This window comes from Nothobranchius furzeri, chromosome 7, assembly GCF_043380555.1.
Source record: "Nothobranchius furzeri strain GRZ-AD chromosome 7, NfurGRZ-RIMD1, whole genome shotgun sequence".
Classification (NCBI taxonomy): Eukaryota; Metazoa; Chordata; class Actinopteri; order Cyprinodontiformes; family Nothobranchiidae; genus Nothobranchius; species Nothobranchius furzeri.
In genome coordinates, this window is record NC_091747.1 from 23,291,367 (window position 1) to 23,302,111 (window position 10,745).

Consider the following 10,745-nt stretch of genomic DNA (forward strand, 5'->3'; position numbering starts at 1 on the left):
TTATCTTTGTAGACCATACCTGCATGGCTCCAGCATTTTCTCCAGCTTTGCCAGCTTCTCATATTCAGCATTTGTTGGGAGGGCAAGATTGTGCTTCTGCTGAGACAGCGTTGTGTGCAGAGCGTCTCTGTTTCGCCTCACGCGTTTGACCATCTCAAGGGTGGAATTCCACCGTGTTGGAACATCTTGCACAAGTTGTTCCTGTTCTTGTCCAAGGGAGGCTTGCTGGGCATTCAGCTCGTCTAAGTTTGCTGGACTGTGTTTGAAATGTCCGACCACTTTACGGCACTTGACCAGAATGCCATCAAAACCACTTTCCCGAAGTGACACTACTATAGCTCTCTGAATAACATGTGCAACGCAGGGCAAATGCTCGAATGGCAGTATCCTCCCTGCTGCCACCATATTACGAGCGCTGTCTGTTCCAATAGTGCTGGTTTTGGCAGCTATCCCCCACTGATTAGCAACGTCAAGAAACTGCCTGGCACATGCGTCTGCAAATTGGCGCTCCTCTGTTTTCATCACACCTAACGGTCAAACAAAGATCAGAATAAGTTCACAAGCAGTAAACAACTAGCAATCATTAAGAAGCAAACATAATGTGGTGGTAATTCATGGTGTTGTGCTAATTAATAAGTAGGCTAATTAAATTAAATTAAATTATACAACAGTTAGTTCTAACCAAGTAATTTGATTGGACAAGAGACATTCCTTGAGTGCTGATATTGGAGCACAACAGCACTGGGACGTTTTACAGACAATATCAGGCGTTCTAATGTTATGTTGTGTTATTTTTGTGTTGCCTAGCAACAGCGTTCTAGTTGGAACCATTTGTGTTGGCGGAGCTAAATAAATGATTGAATAAACTAACAAATTATAATCTTATGTCGCTTATTATTGTTAAATAAGAAAATTTGCTCTTAGAACTGTTGTATAAAAACAATATCACATGAGAGGGAGTGCTGTTGTGCTAAACATCAGCACTGGTGTGATTATGTATTCATGATATGAATCACACAAATGCATATATTCAACACAACAGCACTCCCTCTCGCGTGTTAACCTCTCGGTTAATTATGAAATTTAAAAGGACATAGCCTACCTAAAGCAAAGGAGTGAAGTTCCCAGCTGGCATCGATGAGGTGTGCAGTAACACCGAGGTAGTTATCATTACTGACAGAGGTCCAGTGGTCCCCAGTCAGTGCTACACAAGTTGCCTCCACCAACTTCTCATATTTCGCGGCTTTCTCTGTTGCATGCTGGTCATGTATTTTCCTCACGATTGTTCGCCTCGCAGGTAGTTTGTAGGATGAGTCACCCGTGGCCGCCTGGAGAACAAGCTCGAGCCCATCATCTTCGACCACGCTGATGGGTCGGCAGCTAGTGGCAATCCACTGAGCAAGGAGATCAGTGAGCTTACTTGATAGAGCTGCACTGATGGGCTTGCCTCGGTTGCACTCAAACATAGTAGTTTGACGAAAACTCTTCCCTTGCGCAACACGTGGTCCAGCATCTTCCAAATTAGCTAAGGGATGCTTAGCGTTTAGGTGGTACTTGAGACTGGAAGAACTTCTACAGTAAACAAATTCCGCATTGCACAAGGTGCAAACAACTTTAGTCTTGTCAAGGTTTCCATTGGGAAGCTTCTTAAAAAAAAATTTTCCCTGGAGCAAACCCACCGGCTTCATAGGTGCATCCATGTTGGCACGTCCTCCGGCATTAAAGATGTTCTCTTTCGCGCGTATACATCCATGCTTTATATGTCGATGATCCGCGCCGAGTATACATCCGCGCCAACCAGGTATCCATCCGCGCAATGTGAGAATAGATTAACGACGTCATTTTTTTTATCGCGTGATAAGAGTCTGGCTTTGCCGCAGCGCGTTAACGCCGATAACGGCCCACCCCCTAATATATATATATATATATAAATATATATATATATATATATATATATATATATATATATATATATATATATATAAATAAATATATATATATATATATATATATATATATATATATAAAGACTCATGTTTAATCCACAGAGTTTTAAGTAAATCTGAGTTGATTATTTTAAGTAGAATTTACATAATATGCAACCAAGTTCATATTAATCAGTTATAACAAGTTTAATAAACTTAAAAAGAAGGAAAATGTTACTTTAACTCAATATTTTTAAGTAAAGATAACTTTTGAGAACTTTTTTAGTTTACCTACTTATTCCAATTAATTATTTTGAGCATTCGGGTTAATTTAACACTGCTGTGAGTCATTTTGTGAACATCAGATTAAGCATGCTTTTAGAATGTGATCGACCACAACTGAGACATTTTTTTATGATTATATTATAAATAATTAATAACAATATGCTCTAACTGTGTACACCTATGATAATTTTTTTTTTATTGATTTGCAAATATGCAGTGCAGGATGAGTAAGACCACTGGCAGGATCAGAAAAACTTTGGTCAAGGTAACTTGACCAGTGCTTTTCAAACTTTTGCCATTAAGTACCAACACAAAATATTTAAGTACCACCAGGCCTAAATGTAGCTAAAGCCAGATTTAGCTTGGTCTTTAACAGATGAAAAGTAGATTAAATTATGTGAAAACTGGTTGTAAACAAGAGATGCTGACGTTGTACCTCTGCCAAATCCATATGAACGGGACTGATTGTCTTTAATAAACGTTCCCATTTTAAGAATGACAATGAAATTCCTGATAGTTTTTTTCCTCCCATTTTAGTTGTTATAAAATATGTGCTTTTCTTTACCATTTAAGGATTGGATGTTGTTTAAAATAAACAGAAAAAAAGTTATGACACTATAGACCACATATGTCAGAGTCAAGGCCACATGCGGCCCGCGGAGCATTTTTATGTGGCCCGCGAGATAAATATCAAAAATATATTAAAACTGGCCCGCTGGCCGATTTTACGCAAAGACTTCAACTCCCATGATGCTTTGCGGCGTCAGCGCGGAGCCGACGAAGCCCCCTCCTTTGTGTTTTTTCAGCGCCTGCTAGTTGTAGTGCCATAAATCGACTCGCTGCCAAAAAATGATTAGCCACCGCGGGATCGCGCACAGTTAGGTAATTGCATTTCTAGACGAAATTCCCCGGGATTTCGCCCTAAAACTCGGCATATCTAGCAATATGGACATTCAGAAAGCAGAGGTAACCTCTTCCGGTACTTAAACAGATGTTTATCGCGGATATTAGTTTTTCCAGTTCGGAAGTTGTTTTAAGTGTTGCTATTTGTCTTAAATGTTCACAATGAGGATATATTAATCCTTTTTGCAATATTTGCGATTGAAAGATGGTTTGTGGTAAGAACTGGCTTTCTTTATGTTACAGCCTTGATACTAAAAAATAAATAAACAATGTAAAATGGCGCCCTGTATTGAATGTAAACGTCGAAATGTAATTAAACAATTCTGCAGCGATTTGATTTTTTTCCCCTTCCTTTCTTTAGTCCACTTGACATGGAGCCACAGTTAGTTTGGGGCACATTTTTACTTGAAAAATAGTATTTAAACTGATCAAGCTTTGGCTTTAATGACACTGTGTAGGTTACTATCTATACATTACGTTGCTCTGTTTAAAAGTAACAAGATAAAAGCACTTCAGCACATAAAATTAAGATTGTCACTTGCCAAATAGAGACTACACCCTCCTGTTTACCTATAAGAAACGCATCAAAATATCTTAAAATTCTTTATTGATGATTTAATTGTAGACAACTAAAATGGCATTTTACTTGCCAAAAAGTGATTGAATCGCTCAGATTTTCACGGAGGCTAAAATTGTCCAAATAAGGGTTTAATGTATTATCTGTTGATGTTATTGTACTCATACTGTCTACTGTATCATCATACACACCCCAAAAATGGCAAAAAAAGAAGATAATTTTCCTTGCCAAAAATTGATCACAGAGTCCTGGTCACGTGTAAAGGGTTAAATTGACCTAAATATTACCTTATTTATTATCTCTTGATGTTATTAGTGCCATCACAGGATGCTGGGTGTCTTCCACATTCATAAACACCTCAAAAATGTCAACAAATGATCATTTCCCTTGCCAAAAATTGATCACAGAGTCCTGGTCACGTGTAAAGGGTTAAATTTACCTAAATATTACCTTATTTATTATCTCTTGATGTTATTAGTGCCATCACAGGATGCTGGGTCTCTTCCACATTCATAAACACCTCAAAAATGTCAACAAATGATCATTTCCCTTGCCAAAAATTGATCACAGTGCCCTGGTCACATGTAAAGGGTTAAATTTACCTAAATATTACCTTATTTATTATCTCTTGATGTTATTAGTCCCATCACAGGATGCTGGGTGTTTTTCACATTCATAAACACCTCAAAAATGGCAACAAATGATCATTTCCCTTGCCAAAAATTTATCACAGAGTCCTGGTCACGTGTAAAGGGTTAAATTTACCTAAATATTACTTTATTTATTATCTCTTGATTTTATTAGTGCCATCACAGGATGCTGGGTGTTTTCCACATTCATAAACACCTCAAAAATGGCAACAAATGATCATTTCCCTTGCCAAAAATTGATCACAGTGTCCTGGTCACATGTAAAGGGTTAAATTTACCTAAATATTACCTTATTTATTATCTCTTGATGTTATTAGTGCCATCACATGATGCTGGGTGTTTTCCACATTCATAACACCTCAAAAATGGCAACAAATGATCATTTCCCTTGCCAAAAATTGATCACAGTGTCCTGGTCACATGTAAAGGGTTAAATTTACCTAAATATTACCTTATTTCTCATGCTGGGTCGTGGGTCAGATTATGGCCCGAGTCGAGCACTTTGGTTGGACTAGGGAGGCTCTGCCGTGCCCCGATCATAAAGATAACCCTGTTAAGTATACTTAAAGCCAACTTATATATTCCACAACCTGGTCAAAAAATAATAATTAAAACATAGCAGACTTTGCGGTTGTGTAATGAGCAGAAAAACTGGTTATGAAACCAATAAACATACCTTGGACCTCAAAACTCTTGGCTTTTCAACGAAAGTTGGACTTCTGTGAAAGAGAAAGACCAGGGGGATATATTCCTTCGTTTTTGAAAGCCAAAATTTGACTATGCAAGGTTGCATCCATCTTGCACTGCGAAATGCGGCGCCATTTGATGCAATTAACCAGCTTGCCTACTAATTAACGCTATTGGCCAATGAGCTGTGAGCAAAGTTTGTTGCCTTGAAAAAATTCTGCCTAACATAATAACAAATCTTTAAACAAAAACTAAAGAAAGTAAAAAAAATATATATATATATATATATATATATATATATATATATATATATACATAAGCTCAAAAAAGTGAAACTGTCATTTTTATTTATTTAGTTAGTTTTTGCCATTTTTGAGATGTTTATGAATGTGGAAGAGACCAAGCATCCTGTGATGGGACTAATAACACCAAGAGATAATAAAAAAGGTAATATTTAGGTAAATTTAACCCTTTACACGTGACCAGGACACTGTGATCAATTTTTGGCAAGGGAAATGATCATTTGTTGCCATTTTTGAGGTGTTTATGAATGTGGAGGAGACCCAGCATCCTGTGATGGGACTAATAACATCAAGAGATAATAAATAAGGTAATATTTAGGTCAATTTAACCCTTTACAGGTGACCAGGACTCTGTGATCAATTTTTGGCAAGGGAAATAATCATTTGTTGCCATTTTTGAGGTGTTTATGAATGTGAAAAAAACCCAGCATCCTGTGATGGGACTAATAACATCAAGAGATAATAAATAAGGTAATATTTAGGTCAATTTAACCCTTTACAGGTGACCAGGACTCTGTGATCAATTTTTGGCAAGGGAAATAATCATTTGTTGCCATTTTTAGGTGTTTATGAATGTGGAGGAGACCCAGCATCCTGTGATGGGACTAATAACATCAAGAGATAATAAATAAGGTAATATTTAGGTCAATTTAACCCTTTACAGGTGACCAGGACTCTGTGATCAATTTTTGGCAAGGGAAATAATCATTTGTTGCCATTTTTTAGGTGTTTATGAATGTGGAAGACACCCAGCATCCTGTGATGGGACTAATAACATCAAGAGATAATAAATAAGGTAATATTTAGGTAAATTTAACCCTTTACAGGTGACCAGGACACTGTGATCATTTTTTGGCAAGGGAAATGATCATTTTTCTTGTTGCCATTTTTGGGGTGTTTATTATGATACAGTAGACAGTATGAGTACAATAACATCAACAGATAATACATAAAACCCTTATTTGGACAATTTTAGCTTCCATGAAAATCTGAGCGATTCAATCACTTTTTGGCATGTAAAATGCCATTTTAGTTGTCTACAATTAAATCATCAAAAAAGAATTTAAAGATATTTTGAGGCGTTTCTTATAGGTAAACAGGAGGGTGTAGTCTCTATTTGGCAAGTGACAATCTTAATTTTATGTGCTGAAGTGCTTTTATCTTGTTACTTTTAAATAGAGCAACGTAATGTATAGATAGTAACCTACACAGTGTCATTAAAGCCAAAGCTTGATCAGTTTAAATACTATTTTTCAAGTAAAAATGTGCCCCAAACTAGTTATCCGTGGCTCCATGTCAAGTAGACTAAAGAAAGGAAGGGGGGATAAATCAAATCGCTGGAGAAATGTTTATTTCCATTTATACAACATTTACATTCAATACAGGGCGCCATTTTACATTGTTTATTTATTTTTTAGTATCAAGGCTGTAACATAAAGAAAGCCAGTTCTTACCACAAACCATCTTTCAATCGCAAATATTGCAAAAAGGATTAATATATCCTCATTGTGAACATTTAAGACAAATAGCAACATTTAAAACAACTTTAGAACTGGAAAAACTAATATCCGCGATAAACATCTGTTTAAGTACCGGAAGAGGTTACCTCTGCTTTCTGAATGTCCATATTGCTAGATATGCCGAGTTTTAGGGCGAAATCCCGGGGAATTTCGTCTAGAAATGCAATTGCCCTAACCGTGCGCGATCCCGCGGTGGCTAATCATTTTTTGGCAGCGAGTCGATTTATGCCACAACACCGGTCTCTGCAGCTCCGCTGTCTCGGACAAACTAAACACTCCTCTCACTCAGCGCCGAGTTCACTCAGCTATTTTCTGACGTTGAAGCCCAGAAACGGAGATTCTAGCCGCTCAGTAATGTGTTCACGACTGAAAGAGAAAGTTTTCCAACTAACTTCCAGACAGAGCCGATATAACTCCAGCGAGCAGCGACACACTCAAACCAGCACGGCTCTGTGGCTGCTGTGGTTGTGTTTCCTCCCCGACACACAACAACGTGGTCAAGCTGCTCAGACATGTTCAGCAGCACAAACCTATGTGAGCACCTGTTGTCATCTAATGTTGTCATTATTATGATGGAGATGAACAAAACAACAGTAGTCTCCTCCTCAGCTCAGATCAACCCCATGATGCAGGTATCTGGCTGGAACAGGTGAGCATCACAGTAAACCAGTGGAGCAAACTGAGCTTTAAATATGTTGGTTTGATGCTCTTTTTCTGCTCCAAAACATGAAAGTTAACAGGTGAGATGTTGCATTTTCATTTAAGATAAAATTATATTTTTATTTTGTTGTTGGCCCGTGAGAAAAGATTTAACCTACAGTAAACAGGAAGTGGAAAGGCTGCAGATAGATGAATAGAATAGAAAATCCCTTTATTGTTCCTCAGTGGGGAAAGCTAGACGTCACAGCAGCGATGACACGTATTACAGGAGAAAAAAGGAGAATAAAAAATAAGAAAAATGAATAAACAAGAAAACATAAATCCTGAATAGATTTTAAAAATGCTGATTATACCACAAGTAATGAATACCACTGATGCCTGTTATTTAAAACTGACTTGCTCGTGTGTCATTTGGTTATTCCACATTCAGTGTTAATGCAGAAATAAGTTTGTTTCCAAATTTAAAGGTTCAAAATTGCATATATGTTGATAAAGAAAATGTGCAAATTTGCCGTCACTTTTAAAAAAAATATTAAGTTTGGCCCTCGACTCCGTCCCAGAATTTCATTTCGGCCCCGTGTGAGTTTGAATTTGACACCCCTGATTTAGAGGGATGAAAGACAGAGGAGATGGTAGAGAGTAGGAGAAGAGGAAGTAGAGGAGTTGGTTCAGAGCTCAGGGGTTGAATTAGTCCCCTTTTTAGTATTTGGAGACTTTAGTAAACTTTGCTGTTTATGTTGAGTCTGGCATTTTAGGAGACTTAGTTTAACTAGTAGCCTTTATTTTGTCTCTTTTCCATGACTCGAGAATTTGATTATCTCTTGACCTTTGAGCGCTTGAGAACTAAGTTAGAAGCCTATAGTGAGGACTTTTTGTTTGTACTTCTTTTCAGATAGTTGTCTTTTGGTTGTATGGGTTCAATACTACCCGTTAGCTCTATTTTGGAGAGCGTTTTCCTTTGATTGTTGTGTTTTATAGTTGTTTACTCATTTTAGAAAAGAGTCACCTTGAGTTAGGCCCTTTTGGGTCAGAGCCCTTTTAGTTGAAGGCCTCTGTTTTGCAGACCTTTAACTTAGCCTATATTAGACTTGAGCTTGGGTAAGTTAACCAGAGCTGAACTTCTCTGTAATATAGCTTCCTCCCCTAGTTTGTGACCCCTGCGTTGGTAATTTAAGTTTTGTAGAAAGAAAATAAGTCCAATTAGGACATTTGTGTAAACATTTTTGGATTGTGGTATACAATTAGCAAACTCATTGTTAACATCACAGAAAAGTCTAGATTGGACATCCCTCTCAGAACCTCCTAGACTCCAGAGGGCGCTGTAACAGTAGTGTTCATGCATTAGTGTGCTGTAAGTGTGCAAAGGAAGTTTTTGTATTACTGGATGAGTCATTTTAATAACAAGGACTGGTTTGTTCAGCTTTTAATGCGTGGTTTTAATTCATCAGGAGTAGCAAAATACATACAATGTAGCAAACCAAAACAAAGCTCTGCACAGAAATGAGCCGACTTTTCATACACAAACTAGTCCATCCTGGTGCTTTTGGATTTCCGTCCTGGCAGAAAAACACTCGGTTAGAACTCATTTTACATCAATAAAGCAAAAATAGTGAGCAAATGCTTCTGCTAGGTCAAGAAGCCAGGTTTAAGTACGACAGGAGGATGCAATGTTCAGATTAGTCAGCAGCCTTACGGTCTGAATTGAACATTCAAGCCCCAGCCAATAATAAATAAGTATTCTAGTAATAAAGAAAAACCCTGTAAGTGCTGCATTTTAGGTCTGAAAGTTTTTTAATCATGCATATAATATCTTGTTAATTTCTCCTTTTAAGTTATGACAGTCTTAAAATCTGTTTTCCTTTTAAATTTCTGAACCACATGAGGGTGCTAGAGGTTCATTGAACATTTTTGTACACCAACTTTCACAAAAGAATTTCCTCTGACTTTTAAAAACTCTTTTCAGACACAAACTTTGAAATAAAAAATGTGAGAATAATAAAAAGCAGATTGAACTTCATGAGGATTTTTAATTATCCAGTGTTCAAACTGGCTCTGCAGCACTTCCCGGGTCTTTTCACTTTCCAAACACTGTTAAAATTGGATTTTACAGTAAATCTGAGGCTATGCGAGCAATTACAGGAACCAGTAATGCTGCTTTTACATGTGTGACATCCAAATCCTAGAAACACACATCCAACGTTTAAGTGCTGATTGTGGACCAAAGTTTTTATAAAACAAATGTGTTCAGACACGGGTAAGAATCTGTCAAAATATTTACCCTTAAAAAAGGCTCTGCATGAAAATACAAATGTTAAGACACAAATATTTATATATATATATAAATATATATATATATATATATATATATATATATATATATATATATATATATATATATATATATATATATAAAAGAACTTAAATGCACACATCTTACACCTTTTTGAAGACAAAACTCTTCAGCAAAATAAAAGCAACCTTCTCGCTTGCTGTATACTTTATAATACATGTATACAAGATAAAATGGAGCAACAAAGCAACAAAATAAATACTTTAAGTCACTGTCTGGAAGTTTATATATTTATCTATAATTGTATAGCTTACTTTTGTGAAGGGTGTTAGTTTGGTAAGATGATGCAAAGTTGGATTTATTTTCTGACAAAACAAAGAAGTCGTCCCTTCAGAGGGTTGATCGGCCGCTGCAGAGGGAACAGAGGATGGTGACCAGCAGGAAGTGAGTCTTTCTCTTTAATCTGACTGCGCAGATGCAGGGTTTTTACCAATGATCTCAGTCGAGTTCAGAGAAACAATAGCTGCATCCTAAGCTTAAGTTGAGCTGTTTGCATATTTAAGACACGCTTGGATATGTCCTGTTTTTCTTGGAGATTTTTGCATTTAGGCATTAAAGTCAGGCGCCACATGCTGTCTAGTTCAGTCCTACTCAAAAAAGCAACTATTTACAAACGTCTCAAGCTGCAAAAACATCAAATCTTTCATGCACGATGGTGCAGAAGTGGCCTACAGTATCAGTACAGAGAGAATCTAACAGTTTTTCTTTGATTAAGCAGCAATATTTGTTTTACAAAAGACTTCTGACCCTCCCACAGAGCTTTATTCACTCGCCTATATTTATTCATCTTTGGTTGAAAGCCTGACAGCTCCATCTTTACATCAGACTACTTGACTTGTTCTCTAAAAATAAACAAGATAAAGGCAAAAACATTACATTTGCACAC

At 36.9% G+C, this 10,745-nt stretch overlaps 1 protein-coding gene across 1 annotated transcript; it reads right to left on the bottom strand.

Moving 5' to 3' along the window:
* On the bottom strand, positions 1–1,700 carry LOC107374510 (E3 SUMO-protein ligase ZBED1-like). Its single transcript, XM_054736063.2, has 2 exons — positions 1,103–1,700; positions 1–527 (listed from the first exon to the last, which is right to left on the bottom strand). Exons 1-2 carry the CDS (start codon positions 1,698–1,700, stop codon positions 1–3), a joined length of 1,125 nt encoding a protein of 374 aa, XP_054592038.2.
* Positions 1,701–10,745: the final 9,045 nt, after the last annotated feature.